This window comes from Peromyscus californicus, unplaced genomic scaffold (genome assembly GCF_007827085.1).
Source record: "Peromyscus californicus insignis strain IS unplaced genomic scaffold, ASM782708v3 Scaffold_19__1_contigs__length_69161282, whole genome shotgun sequence".
Taxonomy (NCBI): Eukaryota; Metazoa; Chordata; class Mammalia; order Rodentia; family Cricetidae; genus Peromyscus; species Peromyscus californicus.
Window position 1 is genome coordinate 8,407,330 of NW_026294491.1, and position 24,761 is coordinate 8,432,090.

At 52.8% G+C, this 24,761-nt stretch overlaps 1 protein-coding gene across 2 annotated transcripts; it reads right to left on the reverse strand.

Annotated features, from left to right (window-relative positions):
- Nucleotides 1–23,312, reverse strand: Cbs (cystathionine beta-synthase). Of its 2 annotated transcripts, XM_052744522.1 has the most exons (17): nucleotides 23,199–23,312; nucleotides 19,382–19,589; nucleotides 14,502–14,608; nucleotides 12,769–12,903; nucleotides 12,386–12,465; nucleotides 12,078–12,212; nucleotides 11,494–11,563; nucleotides 9,607–9,698; nucleotides 8,529–8,654; nucleotides 8,015–8,099; nucleotides 6,247–6,352; nucleotides 4,912–4,986; nucleotides 4,639–4,773; nucleotides 3,264–3,372; nucleotides 2,716–2,800; nucleotides 1,957–1,998; nucleotides 1–704 (listed from the first exon to the last, which is right to left on the reverse strand). In XM_052744522.1, exons 2-17 carry the CDS (start codon nucleotides 19,579–19,581, stop codon nucleotides 601–603), a joined length of 1,686 nt encoding a protein of 561 aa, XP_052600482.1. In that variant the 5' UTR covers nucleotides 19,582–19,589; nucleotides 23,199–23,312; the 3' UTR covers nucleotides 1–600. The 2 variants fall into 2 exon arrangements, with proteins under 2 accessions (XP_052600482.1, XP_052600483.1); XM_052744523.1 differs by lacking the exon at nucleotides 1,957–1,998.
- Between the last annotated feature and the right edge of the window lie 1,449 nt (nucleotides 23,313–24,761).

Below are 24,761 nucleotides of genomic sequence, written 5' to 3' on the forward strand. Positions count from 1 at the left end.
TGTGTGTGATTCCATTTAATAGGAAGTGTCCAGAGCAGGGAAACCCATTGAGACAGAATGTGGGTAAGTGCTTGTCAGGGAAGCAAGGGAAGGTGAGGAAGAGCTGCTTGATGGGGGGCGGGGGGTGGCGTGGGACATGAATGACCCAAGTGATACCACTATCCTGGCACTCAGTTCACAGCCATGGGTCTCAGGTCACAGGAACTGTGCCTTCATTAAAACCCACATGCTCCCATGCTGGGGACAGCACTGCCCCTGATGATGAGCACCAAGTGGGTCCAGGGTTTGCCCGTCCCCATGCTGGAGTCTTCTCTAGGGAGGACACTTTCTGGAACCCTCAGTCTTGTTGCATTTGTACCCTGTGTCCATCTTCCCTGGCTGACATCCCTCAATTCTCCTGTGACACCAGAGGACACCCATGTAAGCTACTCAGGCTCAGGAGTCATTTAGGAAGCTGAGTGTTAGGAGGAAGGCTGGGCCTCTGCGGCTGGTCTAAATAGCCACCTGTTGGTGCCACCTGCTGGACTTGGGCATGGAAACTGGTAGGTGTCTCTGAAAGCCCCAGCAGGGAGGGTGGAAGCCAGTCCCGACTTCCTGGCTTTATTTCCGGTTCTGCTCACGGGCTGCCACGAAGTTTAGCAGGTCAATGGCAGTGACAACCCCAAACACCATCTGCCGCTCGCTGGACATGCCACCGCTGTGGTCTAAGGAAAGGAAACAGCTGCTGCATTAAAGGTGATGGGATTCAGAGCTGATCTGAGGCCATGGCCTGTTGGAAGCAAGAGACTCTTTCCTCGCCTCCAAGCAGGAACAAAGTGTCAGCCACTGTGGCTCCAGCTGAGCCACATGGGCGGAGCCAGAGAGCAGTTCCTCTCACCAGCCCTAATGTAGGATGCTGGGTGCTGTCTGGAACAAAGCTGGAAACCAACCCAGGCTCCCCAGAAGGGAGGAGCTGGCAGGTGCCTCCTCTCAGCCCATGCCCACAGGCCATGTGCAGTGTCAGTGCCTGGGCAAGCCTCAGGCCCTCTTTCTGTCCAGAGTCCTGCCTGGCACCCAGGGCCTATTCAACTCAGCCCACCTGAGTCTGTCTGCAGACAGGTTTCTCAGACTGGAGCTTCCTGTCAGCTTGGGCCTGGCCCTGCACCACATGGCCTACAGGCAGAGAGGGCCATGGCAACAGTTTTCTATCCATTTGACAGGATATGGGGAGCCCAGACTTCTGTCCACAGAGTGATCTAGGTGTAGGTGGCGCTTGCCCACACATGCAAGGGCCTGAGGGGCTTCCCACGAGTAGAGGTGTCCCTGACCCGGGACTTTCCCTGGTTCCCCGGTTTTAGGGTCTCTAGGCTGACGACTTGGCCTGCAGCCCTTGGCACATGTGAACCTCCACAGTGGTGGGCTGGGCCTTCATGCCAGACCCTCCTCCCTCCCCCGCAGATACATGCACTATCAGGCCTGTTCTCAGGAGAGCCGTTGCTGGCCCAGTCCTTGGCAGGCTCAGAAGGCCACCCAGTGTCTGAAGACAGAGGCCCCTTGGGAGAGACCCATCAGGGACAGGCATCTCACTGGCCTATCTAGAACCCCAGAAAAGGACAGGGAAACTCAAAAGAATTCTGCTGCTGCATTTTTGAAACCACTGAAGCTAAGGGACCACTCGATTGGCTCTGGGACCCCCACGGAGCAAGTGACAGCAGACTCCAGTTAGGCTGGCTGATTCCCGTGCAGGGTTTGGTGGGGAATGCTTTAGGTTTGTGACAACACTCTGTCCTGTCACTCCAGCTGCCCCTGAAGTGGGAATTCATGTTTTTTTGTTTTGTGTCTGAGATGTTCAAAGATTAGGAGTCCCCTCCACCCAACCCAACCTTGGGGGTCCAGGGCCCTAGATACCCTTGGAAGGGTATGATTCTGAACATGAAAGCCACTTCCTAGGGGCCGGGATGGGTGGGGCGTACATACCTGTGGGCCCCCCCACCACTCCTGACCAGGCCTGGTCTCGTGCTGTAGAGCCAAGGACGGGAGAGGGGTTAGACATGGGGCCACCCCCACATGCAGGCCAGCCTTGAGACTAGACATCAGGCCCTCCCAGTTCTTATGGATTGAGGAATGAAAATCAACACCCCTCACCCCACTGGGACCTGAGAGTGTCATCCCCACCTGCAGATGTTGACATTGGGAGGACTCTCGGAGAGCAGGAAGGACAGACTGTTTGATATGCACAGAGACAAGTGTGGTTCACAAGCTGTCCTTTTAACAGACACCCAGAGCTGCCCTTCGGAGTACCCCTGGAGCCCATCAGAACCAATCAGTATCTCCTGGCGGTATGTCCTCAAGGGCCAAGAATTCCAGCTGTCCCAGGTTTCTCTGAGACAACCCCCAGCATCATTAGAGAATGCCTACTGTCTCAGCCTGCGGGCCTAGGACAATGCCGTGCTATCTAAACAATGCGAGGGCTCACTGGAGCATGATGCGGCCCTGTGTGTGTGTCCCTTGGGTACATGACTGGATTGACAGGCCCCTGGAGAGAGTTCAAGATGTCAAAAGCTCTGGTGAGAAGATGAGGACCACAGACTCCCCATCCCCCACTAGGGAGCATGCCTGCCTACTGCACATAGCAGGAATGTGTACCATGAGAGCCTGGGCCAGGCGTGGTCAGTGTCCAGAGCTTAATGCCCTTTCCCCCAAACAAGAACCGAGCACCAAGTGGACCCTACTTACATTGGATCTGCTCATGGATCACCAGGGCGAAGTGGTCCATCTCCAGGATGTGGGAGAGCATGCCCAGTGTGTCAGTCAGGTGGATCTGCAAGAGAAGCTGTGTCCATGCTGGCCCTCAAGGACAGGCCCCCATAGACTTGACGACGGCAAGAGGCACAACATTCGCCATAGCCGCTCAGATGAGTTTCAAGTAGAAAAAAGGCCCCGCAGAGCCTTAGAACATTCTGCGTTGTAGCAACCTGCCTGAATAGCGGCTTGCCATTCGATTCCAACCCACGGCCTCTGCTTAGAGGCCAAACTAGTGGACGGACCACTGGTTGTGGGGCCTGTGAAGGAGACAGACCAAGAGTACAGAGTTTTTACTGGAATGCACACAAGGTCTATGTGACTTTCAACCGAAGTGACCTCGAACCCCCTAAGCAAGCTGTATAGTTTCCAAGGGGTGGTACGGGTCAGGGACCCACTTCTGGCACAGCAAACACTAGGCCCTGCCTTGAAGGCCCAGCTTCCGCTCACATTCCCACTCCCCCCTCCGGAAACACTCATACCGGTTTGAACTGCTTGTAGAGGACTTTGCAGACTTCATCTGATGGCTGCACCTTCCCAGCAAGCAGGGATGACAGCATGTTCCCAAGAGTCACCATCCCTAGGATGGCCCTGGGAAGAGCATGGAATTTGGGGCGGGAAGAAGAGGCAAGAGTCAGAGAGGGGTGTGTGGCCAACTCTGAAGGGCTCTAGCAGGCCTCAGCATAGCAAACACAGCTCTGGTAGGCTTTGCCAACCTGTTAGATTACATTCCTAAAGCTAGCCACCAAGGCCCATTCCTTTATTTGGCCACTGACTCGTTCCTAAGACAAACCACCAACGTCCATCTATCAAAGTACTGAAGTCCATCTATCAAATGCCCCCTTTTGGCTCACCTAATTAACATGCCCAATCAAAATTAACCAACTCATCCTAACTTGGGGTTTCCCCCTTTCTCTTTAAAAACTGCCATTGGCCTATGGGCCACGTGTGTCTCCTCTCTATCCAGAGGCAGTCCTCGGTCCTGTCCTTCCCACCTCCCTTCTCCTTCTCCCTCGTCCTCTATCTCCTTCCTGTCTTTGTCTCTTATCCCTACCCTCTGTCCCTCTGGGGCAAATAAATCTCCTTGTGCTGAGAACTTGGTCTTGGGGTGTCTTGTGCTGACTTCAAGGTCCTTTCAAACTTGATCCAGGAGCTGGAGAAATGGCTCAGTGACCGAGAGCATTTGCTGCTCTTGCAGAGGACCTGGGTTTGGTTCCCAGCTCCCACATGGCTGCTCACAAACATCTGTAACTCCAGTTCCAGATCTGATATCTTCTGACTGCCACAAGCACTAGGCACACAGGTGGTATACACACACACACACACACACACACACACACACACACACACACACAAATGCACATATATCAAAACAGTTGTAGGCATGCAAATAGAGTTGGAGGTGGGAGAACAGAGACGGATAAGTAAGCTTACAAGTCCTGTGGTGTTTATGTGCCCTCAGGGGTCCATGGTGACCAGCCATCAGACTTTTGAAGCTAGACATAGGATGCTGGTCAACTGGACCTCCCTACCATGCGATTCTCTGGGTGTCACCACCCAGGGTGCCTGTCACCTACTCCCTAGTACCGGTAAGGATGGGCCGGCATACTACCAATGAACTGGGGGGACAGAAGCATTAAGACCCCAAGAGTTAGTATGGTCTAGCCTCAGCTGCTCAAGGACAAGGTAGTCAGCAGGCTGTCTGTGGCTCTAGACACTGTATGCAAAGTGACCACACTCAGCCTGCTGCTGCCCATCCCATTTGGTGACGTGGACAGAGAGGCCTGGGCAGCAGGAGCTAGGATCCTGGCACAGTCTAAAGTCAGAGCCCTGGACTTGGGGGAGGGTGAGACTGACCCTGACTTGTCGACCACGGGTGCCTGGTCGAAGCCTTTCTCCCGGAGGATGGTGATGGTGTGTTCACAGGTGACTGTGGGTAACACAGTCAGTGGTGCTGACAGGCTCAGCTCTTGAACACGCAGATGCCACCACCTGAAGAAGGGGGCAGAACGGGCCAGAAAAAAAACAGCATGAAGCAGGAGATAGGGCCGTGAGAGAAGCACCACAGTGGGAAACTGGAAGGCTACCTTTCCTGCCCATCCAGGGATGACAGCCAGGCAGCATCCTTACCAAGGCCTCTTCACTGAGAGCTCCTCCTTCATGAAACCCTTCTGCAGCATCCACTTGTCACTCAGGAACTTGGACCTGCAGGGTCAGGGTGTCACTGAGGCCTCTCTACCCAGTGGGAGGCACACACATGGTCAGGGGCGAGTTTCTGAGGGCCTTGCAACTACCTTAGGCCTTACTGTTTCAGCATACGATGTAAGAATGGCAGAGCTCCAGGGAAGCCAAGAACTGAGTTACTGGGCATGTAGGCTGAAAGTCTCTGTGATCTGGACCCCTCTTACAGGTTCCTGAGCATCCTCCTCCTTGGACCCCCAGTTCTGCCTCAACAGAGGGAGCCTTCCCTATTCTAGCCAAAGGCTGCTGAGCAGGCTACAGTGCTGTTAGGCTCTGTCCCAAGGCGGCAGGCTGAGGAGCAGCAGCATAGGACAGAGGTGGCCCCTATTCCAGCACCAATATGAAGTACATCCTCGTGTACTTGCATATAAAATGCTCCTGGGATCTTGAGCACACACACATATACTCACACAAAACAGAACCATGCACACACACAAATGCACACACACAACAGGCCAACCATGTGCTGGGGAGATGGCTGGCCTCCCGGATTGCTTATCAGCCTACCTGGAAGCCAGCAGGATGCCCATGCACCATGCCTGGCCATGCCAAGCTGCCAAGCTCAACACAGACATCACTCTATAGCTCACAGGCTGCGGAGGAAGGGCAAGAGATGGGGAACCACTCTTGTTACCCATGAGGCTGGCGGCAGAGCAGCTCCCCCTAGTTCAGCCAGGAACCCAGGCAGTTGACAGAACTTCAAGCCTCCTGGTCACAGGTGGCCAGGCAGAGAGCTGGGACTGTCCTGAGGCTACTGAGCAAGCACATAACCACAAGTCCTAGGAGAACCCAGCCGGGGCACACTCACCCTCCCAGATCCAGTTTAGGACAGCCGGTGAAAGAGCAGAGCTGGTGGGCAGGAAGCAAACTAGGATTCCCCCCACGAAAACATCAGTACAGCTTGGCCCATGGTACCCAGAGCCCCAGTGGGGTAATGAAGACAAACCCAAGAGACCAGGACTGAGGGGTATATAAAGGACATAAATGTCCACCAGAGCTGCTGCCATGGACACACACACACACACACACACACACACACACACACACACACACAGGCTCAGGATAGAGCCATACAAAATGAGCACTGGCTCTGAAGACATGGAGGATCCCGGGGCTAGCAGGCTAACAAGACCCAGCTGTCCGCTACCCTTCCCCCAGCATCCCACGGTCAGCGCTTAAGTGACAGCAGCCAGGAGGGCGACAGGGACCAGGGGTGTGTCTTACATGTAGTTCCGCACAGAGTCAGGTAGGATGACCACACAGCGCTGTCCTTCCTGCAACTCCTGGGCGGCCTTCACGGCCACAGCCATGGCACTGCCTGAACTTCCACCTGCCAAGAGGACCGTTAGACTTGCCCACATGCTTGTGTGTGCATCCATACATAAACACACGTGCATGTATAACCGGCACATGTATACCAGCACTCTAGAAGGACCCGTGGGAACCATTCAGGCATGCATCTCACATACGTGCTCTGGAAGGGTTCATACATGCTCTGAAAGAATCTTTGGAATCTCTGGACAGAGAACAGGCCATAAAGGACCCTAGTCCTCTACATCATCTTCCTCTTCATAGTCAATGGAGCTTGCATTTCATAATTAAACATCACTGAGGAATTGGGGAGACCCTGGGACAAATGAAGTAAATCATGCTCATCCAGAAGAGGGGGTCATGGTTCCCCAAGCTAAAGCCTGACCCCAAACCAAGAGCCAACCGAGGATAACATGTGTCTCACTGACTGCTCATAGCCACCATGTAAAGCAAGTAGGTGATACCAGGTCTCAGATAATGAGAGTCCCAGGTTCACTGTGACACTGACCATAGAGGGCCCTGGCCCTGGGATCTCCAGAGAGCGCCAAAGACACTGTTGCTGCCTCTCCAGTTTGGGCTCCTCCAGACTCAGCCTAAGAAGGTGCAAGTCAGTCAGAAAGGTCACCCTGGTGCCTCTCACAGAGAACCATGGCCCTGCCAGTCATCTCTCAATGCCTGGGTTTTTGTTTTTGTTTTCCCCGAGACAGGGTTTCTCTGTGTAGCTTTGCGCCTTTCCTGGATCTTGCTCTGTAGACCAGGCTGGCCTCGAACTCACAAAGATCCGCCTGGCTCTGCCTCCCAAGTGCTGGGATTAAAAGCGTGCACCACCACCACCCAAGCCCGGGTTTATATCATTTACACTGAGTGCGGGGTGTAAACTCACTGAGTGAGAGAACCCAAGCCACAAGTCTCCTCCTAGTGGCCATGCTGAGAAATTTTTTCAATCAACATGGCTTGTTCCTGCTCCCCTAATAGTGCTTGGCTGTTGAGGACCTGGCCATGCTGGGGCTGATTGCTTTCCCCTGCCGCATTCCAGCAAGACTCAGAACAGATGGGGCCACGTTTATAGGATGAGTCCGGGTACACTTGGTGTTCTCCAACTCTCAGGTCTAACTCAAGCTGCTGGGGCCTCTGCCACCCTGCGGTTAGGCAATGGTGCCCTGTCCACCCCATCAGGATGACTGAGGAGCCCAGGGTGGGAGGAAGGCTGCGGAGGTTGCTTCTGGGTGTGCCTTGGCTGCATAGAAAACTACGAGGGCAAGAAGTACTGTCCCAGCTCCCTCTGGACTCCCTCGCCAACCCCTTCAAAGGACTGGGACCCAGCATGCCATAGCCTGGAGCTGCTGCAGATTGAGCCCCCGTTCCAGGGACAGGGCTGTTTAAAATGAATGAGGGAAAAAAAAAAAAAAACACCACAGAGCTTGCCTCAAACACTAGAAGGGCAGACTGAAGCCTGGGCCCTGTGCCTCATGCTCTCATCGCCACAGGTGACTCCAAGAGGCTGCAAAGGATAAGCAAACAGCTAAGGAAGGAAGAGCCTGGACAGACGGACAGGAAGGGAAGTTACTGCAGTCACACAGCCTCATGTCCATGACTTTCATGTATTTGGAGTAGGTAGCACACATCCTGGGCCGTCCTCTGCCACCCTGCTACCCTGCCGAGGGCTGGCCCGGCCACTCACCACACAGCAATCCTTCCTGTGCGATGAGCAGGCGGGCAAAGGCGAAGGACTCCTCATCATTGCTCTTGAACCACTTATCCACCACCTGTGGCAAGAGCAGGTCATGGGCCTCAGCTCAGGTGGAGGGGCCTGGAGGGGCTGGGGCAGGGCAACCTCACAGAAGACTTCTTCTTCCCCCTGGATCTGCAAACCTAGACTTCTTTACCCTTCCCTGCTCCGTTATGCTTTGAGGAGTAACTCAGACAACCCACATCTTTACGGGTCTGGTGGCCTCTGCTAACAGTGGTCATCCTTGTCCATCCTGTCCATCCTTGTCTGTCCTTCCCTTTGCATCTCAGAGCCTGTGTCCAGCAATGTCGGGCATGAATTTGAACATGCCTCAGCCCCTGTAACCGCACTCCCTCTTCTGTCCCCTCAACACTTGGGTCAGCTCGAGTGCCAGAATGCAAAAGCAAGCCAAGGATCTGGCAGCAGCCTGTGGCTCTGCCTGGGGGAACACTTTGGCCCAACCTACCGCCCTGTCCAGGACTGTTGGGATGAAGTCATAGCCGATCCCTTCCACCTCGTAGGCTGTTTGCTCCGTCTGGTTCAGCTCCTCAGGCTCCGCAAGGATGGACCCTTCGGGATCTACACCAATGATCTGCAGGGTGGCTGGCTTTAGGGCTCAGGTCAGGGAGAAATCCAACCCATCCCTAGGCAGCTGCCGTTAGAAAGGATATTTCCCACTAACGTATGCCTATTAATGACCAGCTCACAGGCTGCATATGCTAGTCCCAGATTAGAGGAAGGGAAGTCCTCCAGAATCTTAGGCAAGAAGCAGGAAGGCCACAACCTACTGTGGCTAATACCCAGCACAGGGTATTTAGAAAGATCCTTCCAGGGCTGCTGGGTCCCAGTCATGGACATTTGGCGAGCCTTTGGGGACAAAGGATAGCTCTGGACACTGACATCTTCCTGGACTGTCTCCAGAGGGTGGACAGTCTCATGGGGAGAAAATGACCCTGTTTCTTTGTGCCCCTCATCAAACCTGGTCCTAACTCAACCTTCCTAATGCTGAAGGGTGGTTCTCAACCTTCCTAATGCTGAAACCCTTCAATGCAGTTCCTCATGTTGTGGTGACCCCCAACCATAAAATTATTTTTGTTGCTACTTCATAACTGTAATTTTGCTACTGTTATGAATTGTAATGTAAATATCTGATATGCAGGATATCTGATATGCAACCCCCAAGGTGGGGGAGGTCATAACCTACAGGTTGGGAACTACTGCCCTAACTCAAGACAATCTGGGACTGTCTCTGGTGGCCTCTGGGCTAACCCAAAGGGCTTCACCTCACTCAGAATGGGAGCCCCCAGGGCCCTGTGCTCCCCAAGTTCCTCCCGGGCAACTTGATACAACTATTCAAGACAGCAGTGGGATGAGACAGGAATGTGGGAGGAAATCAGTTCCCAGACAGAGGGGCCTCCCAGCCTGATGTCAACAGCACTGAGCCTCTAAACCCAGCTCAGGCCACAGGCAAGAGAGCAAGTCCAGGCCCACCCTCTCAGGCACCCCGTCTGCAGCAGCAGCACCCCCCATGGGGCCACACTCACTTTACAGCCAGGGCACTTCTCCTTCAGCTTCCTGGCGATACCTGTGATGGTGCCACCCGTGCCCGCTGAAGCCACCAGCATGTCCAGCTTCCCTGGGGGAGGGGGGACACTCTCAGGCCACGGCTCAGCCAGCCCTCCACTCTTAATGACCATTGGTGGAAATACACTCAAGCCAAACCAAGTCCGCGGGATAAACATCGCCCGTCACTGCCTCCATCTGTGGACAGCATGCCCAAGGCAGAGGCTGCTGTCTGTCCTGTGACCTTGGCCTTTAAACCACCAATGTAGCTGAATCTACAAGGATGGGTCACAGCTGGGCAGCTAACAGTCTGGCAGAAGTAAGCTGTCAGTGGTGTGCCTTCCTAGACTGTCTGCTTCTTGGTTGATTACAGATAAACAAACTGGGTTTTTAGGATACAGGAAAAATGCCTGAAGCTGAGGCTGAGAACTGGCCCAGGCTCTCTCATACCACTGAGGGTCAGCTCAGCATCAGGCATGTCTGAGCTGGGCAAACTCAGGAATGAAGCAATGTGCACCAACTCTGCCAGATGAGAATTCTCGCCCATAAAACCGAGTTAGCAAACACCTGAGCTTTTATTGGCCAGTTCCTGGGCACCGAACAAGTCTGCACCCAGGCCAATGCCAATACCAGGTTCTAAGTGGGAAGTCAAGGGTGAGACCTTCCAGCGCCTTCTCCCATGAGGCCCTTAGGGAGGTGTGCCACCAGCCCCAGGACCTAGGCACTCAGCATGTATACACTCTAAGGAGCCTCATGCTGTACTAGAATAAGCTAGCTACAGCTATCACCATACAGCTCCAGAGATGAGAAAGACTGAAGGTCAAATTCAATGCCCCCAGCTAGGCATGTGGCTCACACCTTTAATCCCAGCACTCAGGGAAGGCAGGTGAATCTCTGTGAGTTCCAGGCCAGCCTGGTCTACAAAGCCAGTTCCAGGACAGCCAGGCTACAGTGTTTCCAAAAAGAAAGAAAAAAAGAAAAAAAAAATGCTCCAGTTAGATCTTGACCCCTAGCTGTGAGGCCAGCACCAGCATGCACTCAACAGCCCCTACAGCCTGGAGGACATGAGGGCGAACACGCAGTCTGAACCACATGTCTGGACACAGGGAGAGGCACGGGCAGAGGCCAAGAGGCCTCAGAGGAAGACCAATGTCTCCAGAAACTATTTCACAAAGATGGGTGTTTAAGCTGGGTTTACCAAAGAGAGAGTAAGTAACTTGTGCTCTCCCAGGCAACCACATTTGACTGAGTGTGGTAGTTCTGTCAACTCCACACAGCCTAGACTCTTGAGGGAAGAGGATCTGAATGAGGGACTGTCTAGGTCAGGTTGGCCCGTGGGAGTGTCTTTGAGGGACTGCCTTTTTTTTTTTTTTTTTTCCTGGTTTTTCAAGACAAGGTTTCTTTGTGTAGCCCTGGGTGTCCTAGAACTAGCTCTGTAGACCAGGCTGGCCTCGAACTCAACAGAGATCCGCCTGGCTCTGCCTCCCGAGTGCTGGGATTAAAGGCGTGCACCACCACCGCCCAGCTTGAGGGACTGTCTTGATTCTATTAACTCATGTGGAAAGACCCAGCCACTGTAGGTGGCACCGTTGATTATGCAGGAGGAAACCCTGGACTGTCTAAGAGCAGGGGAAGCGAGCCGAGCACTAGGCATGTACGCATGCGCTTCAGTCGGCCACGGGAGTGTGGATGTCACGTGACCAGCTGCTTCACGTTCCCGCCTCCTTCACTTCCCTGGGACCGGGAGCTGAAACAAACCTTTCTCCCCTAAGTGGCTTTTCGTCCCCGTGTTTTATCACAGCAACAGAAACGAAACTAGAACAAGAAATGACTGCAGTCAAGGTGGTGGAGGAGTGGGAAGCACACACCGTCACACTGCTGCAGGATCTCCTCCGCCGTGTCATCGTAGTGCGCCAAGGGGTTGCTGGCATTGCGGTACTGGGTGGAGGAAGAGAGGGGCTGTGAGCTGGCCGAACCACCGGCACCATGCGTGGACACTGGACAGTCAGCTCCGTGCTGGCCAACAAGTCCTACAGCAGCCTAGAGAACCTCATTTCGGGAACCTCCCATACAAGATACGAAAACCAGGGTCATCACAATGTGAAATGAACAGGGGACTAGGCCTTGGGGTGCAGGCTCTTGGACATTCTGCATCTTCAGAGCCCAGAGGGTCCTCTGGAAGGGATAATCCAACCTCACTGCTGACCCAGCACAGCTGGGTTCTGTCCAGTGGGACAGCCTTCCGACACTGGCACGGGGACAGCAGAAACCAAAGATTCTGTCACTGAGCAGGGCCCTGGAGCTCATCCCCAGAGGGAGTAATGTCACCCTGCTCATGCTGGGCAGAGACCAATCTCCCAGTCTCCCAACAGGGCCCCACGAAAATCCCTGACCACAAATTTGCCTCCTGGAGGAGCAGGAGTGTGTGTGGCGGGGAGACATGACATCTGACCTGGTCCAGAATGTGAGAATTGGGGATTTCGTTCTTCAGTCGCCACGCCACTCCCACATGAGACTCGGGGGAATCGAACCTGGCGTTGGTGGGTGTCCTCACGATCTCAGCTCCCAGAGCCCGCAGCACATCCACCTGTGCAGGGAAAACCATGCCTTAATCACTGGGGCTGGTCCCTAGAAGGGAGAACACTCTGGAAGCCAAAGCTGATGCAGCAAAAAACCCATCAAGCCATACCTTCCCACAGGCCACGCCCCCTGTGGCCACGCCCTCCACCTAGCCCCACCTCCAGGCTGCCCTGAGCGCACCTTCTCCGTACTCATCTTCTCTGGCATCACGATAATGCAGCGATAGCCCCTCACAGCAGCTGCCAGAGCCAGCCCGATCCCTGAGGGCCACATGCAGAGGGTGAGAGGGGTCAGTGTCCAAAGCCCTGTGCCTTCCTGCTCGTGCCCCTGCCTGGGACACCTGAGACAAGCCCCAGAGGCATGGAAGGACAAAGGGCCTTTTTTCTGGAGAGGAACCCCGCACTCTGATGGCGATCTTAGGAGATTTATTCTGGCAGCCAGGTACACAGATGTGCTTCTGGGAGTGAGAACAAGCTGGCCAAACTTTCCCTCGCTCTCCCTGGAAGTCTGCACAGGCCGGGGACTTTCAGCCTCTGCTCAGCACCAACTGCCCCCACCCTCACCTGTGTTCCCAGAAGTCGGCTCAATGATTGTGTCCCCAGGCTTCAAGGTCCCGGCTCGCTCAGCGTCCTCAATCATCCGAAGGCTAATGCGGTCCTTCACGCTCCCACCCGCATTGAAGAACTCACACTTGGCCACTGAAAGCCAAACATGAATCAGAGACGGGAGAGGACTCTCTGGCCCCCACAGATTCCTGCCACCCTCAACTACCCAATATACCTCCAGGATGGGGGCCGGCCTGGGTGTTTGCCGTTCTGGGCATCTCTATACCCATTGCCCACCTCTGTACCTGGACACCCCTGGTCACAGCTGGCCTGTCTCCCACCTGCCCTGTAGACCCATGGCAGCATTAAGTGAGTGGTAAAGACGGTCAAGAGCCCGTGGGCGGAAGGTTAGAAAACATGTCCCAGCAGAACGAGTACAGGCAGTGAGTGGCTGGATCTGAGCCCACACACCCCTGCCAAGGTAGCCAGTTCAAGCAGCCCCAGACAGACCACCTTCGTCCTGAAGCCCCTGCCAAAGTTGCCCCCAACTCCTTCACTCTTGACTGCCTCTATCATCCGTGGTCAGTGAGTCCAGCCTTTATGCTCAGCCCCACCCCCACCTGACATCACCTCCATGCTGGTGGATCCTTCCTTGCTCTTTAGTCTCACCCCCACCCCCACCTCATAGGTGTTCCAGGGCTAGAGAAATGCCCTATTCTAGAACCACCTTCTTGGCTGGTTCTTGGTTCTGAAACCTACCACAAACAGACTGCCCCCCCCCCCAAGTTAGAAGAGATTCTGTGGGCATGGAGGGGCTTTGTTTAATGTCTGCTCCTTTGGCCCCATGACAGCCTCAGATCTGCAACACTCCCCCCCTACCTCCCCCCACCCCCACCTCCTGGCCCAAGCCAACTTAGCTCTTGCTCATAGGCTATGATTACCCACACCTCTGCCTGGAAACAACTCCCTGCAAGCAACCCCTTCACTAATGACCTTCATTTACCTTGGATCTAATTCCCACTCTTTGTCCCATAATGGGTTGGGTGACCTGCCAGACTCCATGAAACTGGGAGGACACAGACAAAGGCTTCCTCTGCAGTCATGGCTGTCACTCAGCATAAGCTCCGCCCCCACATGGGACCCTCCACCCCAATCTCCTCATTGATGCTCTCTGCCTAATATGGTAGCTGACATCTTTAATCCTTGCACTCTGGAGGCAGAGGCAGGGCAATCTCTGTAGTTCAAGGCCAGCCTGGTCTACATAGTGAATTCCAGGCCAGCAAGAACTATACAGTGGGGCTGGAGAGATGGCTCAGAGAGGTTAAGAGCACTGGCTGTTCTTCCAGAGGTCCTGAGTTCAATTCCCAGCGCCCACATGGCAGCTCACAACTGTCTGTAAATCCAGTTCCAGGAGATCTGACACCCTCACACCAATGCACATAAAATAAAATTAAATAAATTAAAAAAAAAAGAACTATACAGTGAGACCTTATCTAAAAAAAAAAAAAAAGATACACTCTCACAGTGCTCCAGCTTCACTTCTGCCTCTACCCAGGCTGTAACCTTCCCAGGCAGGCTCTTTCATCCAAGCTTCCCTGGCCATCAGTTAGAGATAAGCTATCTCAGTCACCAACACACATCCTGCATCCCAGAAGACCCCAGTGCCGACACCCCCAATCCCTCAGCTCCGGGTCACCCCGAGGCCCTGGTCCAGGATGCCTGAGGCAGCCCCAGCAGGGCCAAACACTTACATAGCTCACACTTGAGTCCTGCATTCTTTGAGATCTTGTTGATTCTGACCATGGGGGTGTTCCCAATTTTCCACAGAATATCTGGCAAAATTTTTGGAGATTCTGTCCTAAAACAGAGAGAGGAGGCCATTCAGGAAACAAAACAGAATAAATAGCAGTTGGAACCTAGGCATCGTGGGCATTTAGGAAATCAAGAATCCAAGAAGTGCCTCAGGGAAGGACCTGGGTGGTGGAATGCCTGGCAGATCCACAGTGGCGTAGATAATACACACACACACACACACACACACACACACACACACAAGCACACCCTGGAACACCCAAGTGCAGAACACCTTAAGCCCAGTTTGAGGGACTGGATCGCCACGTAACTTCCACTCCCCAGGTCTTTTAACGTGCCCTTGGGTCTCATAGGACGTTACAGATGGGGAGATAAGTAGGGACACATGGTCTCTATCATTTTGGCAATGTTCATTTTTATCCCCAGTGAAAAAATTAAAATACCTGAACATAGTGTCACGTGTGTGTAACCCCAGTACACAAGAGGCTGAGGCAGGAGGTTGAGTTCTAGGATTACCTGAGCAACAAAGTGAGTTCAAGGTTATCCTGGGCTACAGAGTGAATAAAAAAAAATTGTCATACTTTAACACCCAGTCAGGAGTGACTCTAGCTTAGGATGCCTTACACAGACATCTAGAACCTCATTCTCTTGGTCCAGGACATCTGGACGTATGACTGGTCTCAAAACCGACTACACCATAGATGGTATGACAACTTGCCCCTCCCCCACCAATATGGACACCACGTGGATGGCATAGTCTGAGTTAAGATGAAGTAAAGTCCCCTAAAGATGCCCGCTCAGATTTGAGGTCCCCTCTCTGGGCATGCCCACTGCCTCAATGTTGTGTATCTCAATAAATTCTGTCAATTTGTCTTTGCCTTTCTGGCAAAAATCTTTTACCATTGGCATTACCAGCTTTCCCGGCACCAGCTTGTGTGGCGTTTTAGTGGCTGGCACACAGAAAATTACCAAACCCCTCTAGGGGACAAAACAAATGACCACACTCTGTCGCTTACTCTGGCTTTAATTTTTTATTTTGGTGAGACAGAGTTTCTCTGTACCTCTGGCTCTCCTGGATTTCACTATGTAGATCAGGCTGGCCTAGAACTCAGAGATCTGCCTGCCTCTGTCTCCCAAGTGGTAGGATTAAAGGCGTGCGACACCATCTACTACTGGTTTCTGGCTTTTCTTTAATTGCTGCTTCTGGCTCTCTTTTCTGGAAACGGAGCCCACAATTCACACACACACACACACACACACACACACACACACACACACACACACACACACCCGGCACCCCTGGCTCTACACAGAGCATTCAGTTGGCTCCAAACCCAAGGGCCACCCTTTGGCTAAGGTTCTCTTTTGGAGAACTTCATCTGGAAGTCTGCATAGCCCAACTTTGCTTCCTGACCCTGCCCACTTTATCAGAGAGGCCACTGGGACCCAAGAGGTTAGACTCCAGCCAGTGAACATCCTACAAAGAGGAGAGTCATCAGAGGGGTAAGTGTCCCCTCTGTTTCCAAGGTCACATGATCACTGCAGATGGTGCAACTGACTGAGGAACAATTGCGTGAGAGCTCTCCTCCCAAGACCCTGAGAATGTCCACTAAGGAGCCTCAACTGATCTTAACAGTATTTTTTTAAAGGTTGATTTTTGGCTACCTGCCAAAAATGGTTTTATTTATATTTTAAAACATTTATTTGTTTTTATTTTCTGTGCACTGGTGTTTTGCCGGCATGTATATCTGTCTCCAGATCTTGGAGTTGCAGACAGTTGTAAGCTGCCATGTGGGTGCTAGGAATTGAACCTGGGTCTTCTGGAAGAGCAGTAGGTGCTCTTAACCACTGAATCATATGTCCAGCCCCTACATGGTTTATGTTCCCGCTGAGTAGGAACATAAAACCAAAAATAAATCAATAATATTATAAAACAAGGGCTAGAGAGATGGCTCAGAGGTTAAGAGCACTGGCTGCTCTTCCAGAGGTCCTGAGTTCAATTCCTAGCAACCACATGGTGGCTCACAACCATCTATAATGAGATCTGGTGCCCTCTTCTGGAGCACAGGCATACATGCAGACAGAACACTGTATATATAATAAATAAAATAAATATAATAAATTAAAAAAAGATTATAAAACAAAATTCTGCTAGTCACTGAGCAGAAGTCTCACTCTAACTCAGTTCATTTGGGGATCTGGCACCCTAAAGACTTTGAAAGGCAGTCACTAGTGATCAACTCTCAGTCCATGTAAGAGGGACATGATTCCTGTGACTGTCAAACTCCAGAGAATGAGTGAGTTCACCTATCCAGGACAGCACACTCTGCTTTCCAGAAAGTTCTCAAAGGGAGAGGCAAAGGGTCTTTAGGGGCAGAACAACCAGCTGAGACAGCTGGGCGGTGGTGGCGCACACCTTTGATCCCAGCACTCGGGAGGCAGAACCAGGCGGATCTCTGTGAGTTCGAGGCCAGCCTGGACTACCAAGTGAGATCCAGGAAAGGCGCAAAGCTACACAGAGAAACCCTGTCTCGAAAGAAAAAAAAAAAAAAACCCAGCTGAGACTTACGCTCTCTATTCAAAAGGGTCTCAACTGGCAACTTTGGGTAAACCTATCTGTGGACCCACGATCCAGGGCTCTTGACTTTAGAATTTAGAAATGGAAAGTGTCTGACTGTACCAGTGCTCATCCTTTCTGTGCTGTGCTAGGCAAATCCTTTCTTGACTGCCATTTAAAAAAAACCCTTTCAATGTGTTCTATTCTGTCAAACTTCACTTGTCTAGCTCTGAAGAGATAAAAGTTCAGTTCTGGGCTGATGAGATGGACCCCTAGAAACCCTTTAAAATCTGGACATAGTAGAGTGTCTCTAAAATCCCTGTACTCAAGCCAGAAAAGACAGCCAGAAGCAGCAGTTAAAGAAAAGGCAGAAATCAGTAGGTGATGGCCCTTGCCTTTTAGGATCTCTGAGTTCGAGGCCAGCCTGGTCTACAGAGTGAGTTCCAGGCTGGGGCTGCTCATGATTGCCCCCAGTGATAGGTCAAGCCTGTGACTGCAGGGCTAAACTCTTCAGCATTTCAATGACAGCGCAATGTGACCAAAGCGGTTTCCAGAACAGTCCCTGTACGGCTCTCCATCTACAGGCTCAGGGGTGGCTGCATGCCTGCACACTCCCGGCCTATGCCTACTTGCACTCATCCACCCCGCGCCCCACACCCAGACTTCAAGGCTGCCAGGATGCTGAGCCCTGGCTTCCTGCCTCCCTGCCCCAGGCTTCTCACACTGGAGCCAAACTGACTAAATAGAAGCTTCAGACACCTTTGGCCTCTAGTCAGGGGCGGAGTAAGGAGAGGGAGGAGAGGCTGCCTGGGTGCCAACAGGCAGCAACAGGCTGGACTCCAACCGGGTCTTCCACAGAGAAAGACTCTGCCGAAGAGCTCGACATGCTCTCTTCTTTTTTTTTTGCCATACCACCCTGAACGCGCCCGATCTCGTCTGATCGCGACATGCTCTCTTCTTAGGTCGGCTTTGGTTGGGCTCAGGAAAGTGGAGATAGGCTGGGGCAAGGCCAAGAGCTCCTCCCCCTCAGCCCCAGGGAGGCCAGGCAGGGGGTAGCATCAGGATACAGGCTGGGAACTCAGGTGTGCTCACTCCGATGTTTGTACAGGTGAAGGCTCAGATCGATCACCCATCCTGAGTGCCTGTGCTTTACCAGCACAGGAGGGCAGCCCCACAGGACCTCAGAAACCCCGACTGACCATCAGGGCTGCCCGCCCCCCTGTCCGTCACTCTGAAGCCCCCACACCAGGAACCTCTGGAACTGGCCGGCAAGTCTCACCCTATTCAGCATGTCCCATCTCTCTCTCTCTGCCGATGTCTGGTGCCATACCAGACTCCCCGAGTCAGTGCCTCCCTGTAGGGACCTCAGTCTAGTGCCTGAGCCTTCCCTTGGGCTCCCCCTCCCTGGTCCTCCAATGACTGCTGATAAAGGTAGCCCTGTCAGCTGAGGACGAACCTGCCCTTAAGGCTGATGTGTGCCACACGTCTTTGAACAAGCAGTTCCCAGGCCTCCAGAAGCCCTCGGGAGTCAGCTCTCCTGCAGCCACAGGCTCCTCTTCCCTGCTGTGTTGTCCTAGCAAGGACTCATCTGAGCAGCCCCCACTTGTCTCCTGAGCTCCCGGCACTGGAGCCCATTCAACAGGCTCAGCTTCTAGTTTGCATATTTCATTTTTTTCCCCCTTCGGCCCCTTGAAAAGGCTGCCTCCCACACCTGCCCAGCGCTTGCTCAGACTTTTGAACCCATAACCATAAATGCTGGTGGCCACACACAGGGCACAGGACTCTAAGACTTAAAACACAAATCCTTTCACCCACTTGTTCTAATTTGAAGGCATTAGACTAAGGAAATGGATCCTAACGGTTTTACAACAGGGCAGGAGCCTGCATGGCTCCATCCTAGGCACTTAGAACAGGGCGTGACACAGTACATGTTCCTAAGTGGGTTACCAATTGACTGTGTGTGGAATGGTTTCTATTGGAGTTATTTCAAATAAAGTCACGGCAGATAGCTCTCAGTGCCATTGACAGTCTTAGTCGGACCATAAAAGGAACCCACCAGAGCTAAACACTCAGTGCACAAAGAAACCTTGGCCGCTCTGAGCCTGGACTACACTGTTTCTATCTCCCCTCCCCTGGTCCCCCACATGGATCACAGGGCAGGAGATCCCACTTTGAGCTTGGTAGCTGTATGGCCCCCCATACCCCTGCCCCACCCCTCAAGGAAATAGGCCCACCATCTTGAGATCAAAGCCAGAGACTTACAGCGCTGTGTGGTAATGGGGCGAGTCTGCCATGGGCCTGCCCAGCTGCCAGGTACATTTGCTTGGGGTATCAGGTCGGATCCAAAGGCGCTCACTGTCCCCTGAAGGGCCCTTCTCTGGGTGTCCTTTCACTGAGTGCACGTCCAGGCGCTGGGGGCACACGGCTGAGCCATCTTCACACTGGGATGTCCCTGAGGGCATGCTGGGATCTGTAGCGGGAGCAAAGAGCTGTCGGTTTAGAAGCTGGCTCACACATCCCCTGTGGGAGTGACGCTCCACTCCAACAAATCCAGCCAGGATGGGAGAAAAGGCACAGGCCTCAGCTGCTGTGGAAAATATTTAGGTTCCTGTCCAGAAAGTTAAACATAAACTACCATATGACCCAGCAATTCGACCCCAAGGCAGAGATCCAAAAAAAAAAAAAAAAAAAGATGGAAATAGATATTTAATGTGCCCATTCTCATGGCAGCCTTGAGAGTCAAAAGGTGAACATCACCCAAGGTCATGGATGAATGGATACTCAGAAATGTGTTCCATCCATGCAACGGGATACCATTCAGCCCCAAGAAGGAATAGATGGGGCTGCAGAGATGGTTCAACAGTTATAAGTGCTTGCTTTGAAGTCATGAGGGGTGGACTTCAGATCTCACCACACATGTAACAAGCAGGCTGTCCCATGCACACACAGACACATAGACATAAATAAGTAAATCTCTTTTTTAAAAAAGAAAGAATGGATGAAATCTGAGGACATAATGTTAAAGGAAAGAAGCCAATCATAAAAAATTTCATTTCTAGAAATGCCCAGAATAATCAAATGTCCTATGATTTGAGATATGTGAGGGACCCAGAACAGGCAAATCCACTGGAACCTATCATAGAGGACATGAAAGGCAGGGGTGGGAGGAAAGAGAGTAACTGTTTAATGCCCGGCGGCTTCTGAGATGGTGAAAAAACATGAGAGCGGTCCTATTTTCATCCTGTAGCTGTGACAAAACATACCGAGGGGAGCAAGGGTTTATTTCAGTTACAGTCCCAGGTTACAGTCCATCAATTCGGGGAAGTCAGGGAAGAAGTTTTGCAGCTAGTCACATTATATCCACAGTCAAGAGCCAGGAGAAACAAAGGCACCCGTGTTGGCCGCTCTCATCTAGCCTTCTGGGGTCTTACACAGTTCAGGACTCCTTGCCTAGAGAATAGTGCAGCCCGCTGGACTGGCTCCTCCCATATCAAGTAATAATCAAGACAATTCCCTACAGACATGCCCCCAAGCCAAACTGTTCTAGGCAGTCCCTCTGTTGAGACCCCTTATCAGGTGACTCTAAACTGTGTCAAGGTGACATTTAACACTAGCCAGAACCTTGTACAGACAGTGACAGCAGTTGCACAATCCTGTGGATAAAGTGGTAAGACACCGCCTCCATATCGACCATTTCTGCACCTCAGACTAAACTGCAGATTAAAATTATTCAGAGGTCCGATGCGTAGCTTGGTGGGAGAGGATGGGGTGGCTGGCAAGTGCCAGGTCCTGGGTTTTAGTCCCTTGTTTTAAAAAACAAAGCAACAAAAAGAAAAAAGAAAAAAAAAGTGTGTGTACTTAACATGTATACATTTTCATGTTATTATTCCATGAAGAATGCAGCATCACAGTCGCTTTAAAAAAATTTTTTAGCCGGGCAGCGGTGGCACACGCCTTTAATCCCAGCACTCGAGAGGCAGAGGCAGGCAAATCTCTGTGAGTTCGAGGCCAGCCTGGTCTACAAAGCGAGTTCCAGGAAAGGCGCAAAGCTACACAGAGAACCCTGTCTCAAAAAACCAAAAAAAAAGAAAAAGAAAATAAAAAAAATTTTAAAGCTGAGTATGATGGTGCACGCCTTTAATCCCAGCACTTGGGAGGCAGAGGCAGGTGGATCTCTATGAGTTCAAGGCCAATTTGGACTACATAGTAAGTTCCAGGACAGCCAGGACTATCTATGTAGAGACTCTGTCTCAAAAAACAAAAAACAAAAAAACAACCCCCCCAAAACAAACAAACAAACAAACAAACAAAAAACAAACACAAACAATTTTTTTAGATTTACTAATATGTATGGCTGTTTTGCCTGAATGTATGTATGTGCACCATGTGTGTGCCTGGTGCTCTTGGAGGCCAGAAGAGAGCCAGCGTGAGATCCCCTGGAACTGGAGTTACAAATGATTGAGTCACCAGGGTCCTCTGCAAGAGCAGCAAGAGCTCTTAACCACTGAGCATCTCTCCATACCCCTTCAACATTTCTTTGCCTAACGTGGACATACATCATACTGGTGTTTTAAGTAATCTAAACCTGATCTGAGGTTCCTGAGAGGGTGCGTAGGGTAATATGGAAGGACAGCCATATGGGACCACCCTCCATGGACCTAGAGAAAAGACCACTATTATGTTATATAATTTAACCCACCATTTACAGCAAAGCCAGACACCCCCCCACCCCACCCCCACCCCACAGTCCCAGGAGGTGGAAGCAGGAGAGCAGAGGTTCAAGGCCAGCCTAGGGTCTGTGAAATTTTGTCTCAAAAGAGGGAGGGGGGGCGGGAATAAACTTCCTTTGTAAAACACAGGAGAAAGAAGCTGACACTGGGTACCCACAAGTGTGCTGTGGGCACCAAGACTGGACAGAAAGCCAGAGATTCCACTCCAGCAGACATAGGTGATGTCTAACACTCTAAAACAGATGCAACCGTGCCTGTGGGGAGCTCAATCTTAACCTGGACTGCACAGGCTGTACAGGAGGAAAAGAACGAGGGGCGGGGCCAAGCACTCCCAGGTGAAGTCAGGAGCCCCACCCGGCCCTGTCCCACCTCACTAGTGCCCTTGGTGGGCAACTAACATTGATCAAAACCTGCGGCCATCTCAGCCCTCCAGGGAGCTTCGCTGAGGACACAGCAGCGTTTCCCCGGCGTGAACCCAGGGCTAGGCGGGTGCTTCTCTCCTTCAGCCCAAGACCCTTCTCCAGAGCGCCCTCCTGCTGGGCGCCCCTGGCTGCAGAACTCTCCAAAAAGCCAAGCTGGCACAGGTTGCCCGGCACCATCCCTCAAGGTATCTTCGCAGAAAGGAAGTCACCGGGAGATCCGAACTCGGGAGACCCGAACCCGAACTCGCCTGGAGAGCACGCCCCAGGGCATCCTGCGTCCCTCCCCCGCCACTCTTCCAGTGAGGTTTCCTGAGGGCCATCAAGTTCCCACACGCACAAACCGTCTGGCCACTTGACGTTCGTTCGGAAGGGGTGGTTGGGGACAGTGTGTGGCAGTGACGTGGGAAACTCTCTCTAAGTAGCAAGCTGCACAGCCCCGATCTGCTCCCTCACTGCACATCCCTGGTCTCGCGCGACCCCCCGCCAGGCTCCTCAGGAGGCACAGAACCTGCACCCCACGGGCCACTACTTCAATATTTACCCCACCCGGTACCAGGGCCCAAAAGAACAATTTGCGAAACAGCAGTCTCCATCCAAAAACAGGGGAAATCGATGACCGGTACCGGAGCAGCGCGTCACCCTAGAACCTGGCTCCGGGCTCCGAGACTCGCGGCCATGGGGTCCAGGACCACGTGGGTGCTCAGCACAGGTCGATGCTTGCGGGAAGGGGGCAAGGGACGCAGGTCTCAGCGGAGCGGCAGGGGACCGTAGAGCCCCCCAGCGGGGTCACGGGGCAACCAGCTCGCATGCTGGCACTGCTCTGAGCTTCCCAGGTGCAGCTGATGCCAAGTCCTGGTGCAGAGGTTAGGAGCGTCCGCCGGGCACTGAACCCTGGCGCGGGACTCCTCTAATCAGTCCAGAGCTTACCTGAACTCAGATGCACGAAAGCGGCACGGACTAGGTTGGGCTGGAGAGCGCGCGAAGACAAGAGCACCGCTCAATTGGGGACTCCGCGGGTGGCGGGTCTTGAGCCAACCCTGCGGCTCACAGCAGGCGCACGCGATTGGCCCAGCGACGGGGGGCGGAGGGCCGGCACCCGCCAATCCCGGGCCGCAGATCGGCTGCCCACCCACCCCACCCCACCCCACCCACACACACCCCTTTTCCCTTCCTACCCCCACTCTGGCTCCGCAAGGGGACGGCTGGACGCCCCACCTCCACACTCCGGTGTCTTTCTGTTCTTTGAGAATTCAGGGAGATGCGCTTGAAAGTTTGGGAAGCTCTGCGGTCTGACTCACGTTTGTCGTCCGGCATCAGAGGAGGCCCCCGAGTCTGTACCCAAAGGTCTGCACCCTGAGGCACAGCCGGGCCGAGTGTCAGGGAGTCTCATTTTCCAGGACCCATTTCGCCCGAGGACATGCGGAGGACCTGGCTTGGCATGCTCCGGTCACGCATCGCTGCTCTGCCTGATGCTCCCAGGAAAGTGCCCATAGCTTTCCCAAGCCACCGGCCTGCGGGGCCCGGGTCAGTGGTGCCACTCGAAGGGCGCCCCAGTATGTCCATAGGAGGTTAAAATGGGCATGGTGGAGTATGCCTGTAATCCCAGCGTTTGGGATGGGTCGAGGGAGGAGGATCTCAAGTTTGAGTTCAAGGTCAACCTGGGCTACATAGAGTCCTTCTGGGTGAAAAGAAAAAAGCAAACACATAAATAAATAAGCTGATTTTGACGAGTTTCACCCCTGTGGCTAAGTAGGCAATCTCAGCTTTGTTCGTTTATGTTTTTCTAGACAGGGTTTCTCTGGGTAGCCCTGGCTGTCTTGGAACTCTCTGTGTAGAGTAACAGCTGCTTCGAACTCAAAGATCTCCCTGTCTTTGCCACCCAAGTGCTGAGATTAAAGGCTTGCTGCCTTGCCCCGATTCTATAATGTTTTTGTTTTTTGCTTTTTAAAAAATATTTATTTTGCCTGGTGGTGGTGGTGCACGCCTTTAATCTCAGCACTCAGGAGGCAGAGGTAGGTGATCTCTGTGGGTTCCAGGCCAGCCTGATCTACAGAGCGAGTTCTAGGACAGCCAAGGCTATACAGAAGAAACCCTGTCTCAGGAAAATATATATAATGTGTATGGGCACTTTTGCAGCTGTGCATGTCTGTGCACCATGTGTGTGCAGTGCTCACAGAAACCAGAAGAGGATGTCAGATCCCCTGATATTGGAGATACAGACAGCTGTGAATCACCATGTTGGTTCTGGGAATTGAACCCTGGGTCCTCTGGAAGAGCAGCCAGTGCCCTTAACTGCTGAACCATCTCTCCAGCCCTGTTCTTAGCTTCTTGAGACACGGTAGAGAGCTCCAACTCCTGATCTTCCTGCCTCCCCACAGAGTTGAGATTGACATCTGGGCCACCAAGCACATCCACAGGCGACATTTGATCAAAGGGGCCACATCTTGTTCCAGGGAGAAACTTTTACGGGCTGAAAACTGCAAGTGCCTG

Coding starts and splice junctions, on each gene's coding strand:
- Cbs (XM_052744522.1), bottom strand. CDS start 19,581: ATGCCCTCAGGGACATCCCAGTGTGAAGATGGCTCAGCCGTGTGCCCC. Junction 4,987..6,246: donor GACTCTGTGCGGAACTACAT/GTAAGACACACC, acceptor CTGACCCTGCAG/GTCCAAGTTCCTGAGTGACA. Junction 4,774..4,911: donor CTCTCAGTGAAGAGGCCTTG/GTAAGGATGCTG, acceptor CCCCTTCTTCAG/GTGGTGGCATCTGCGTGTTC.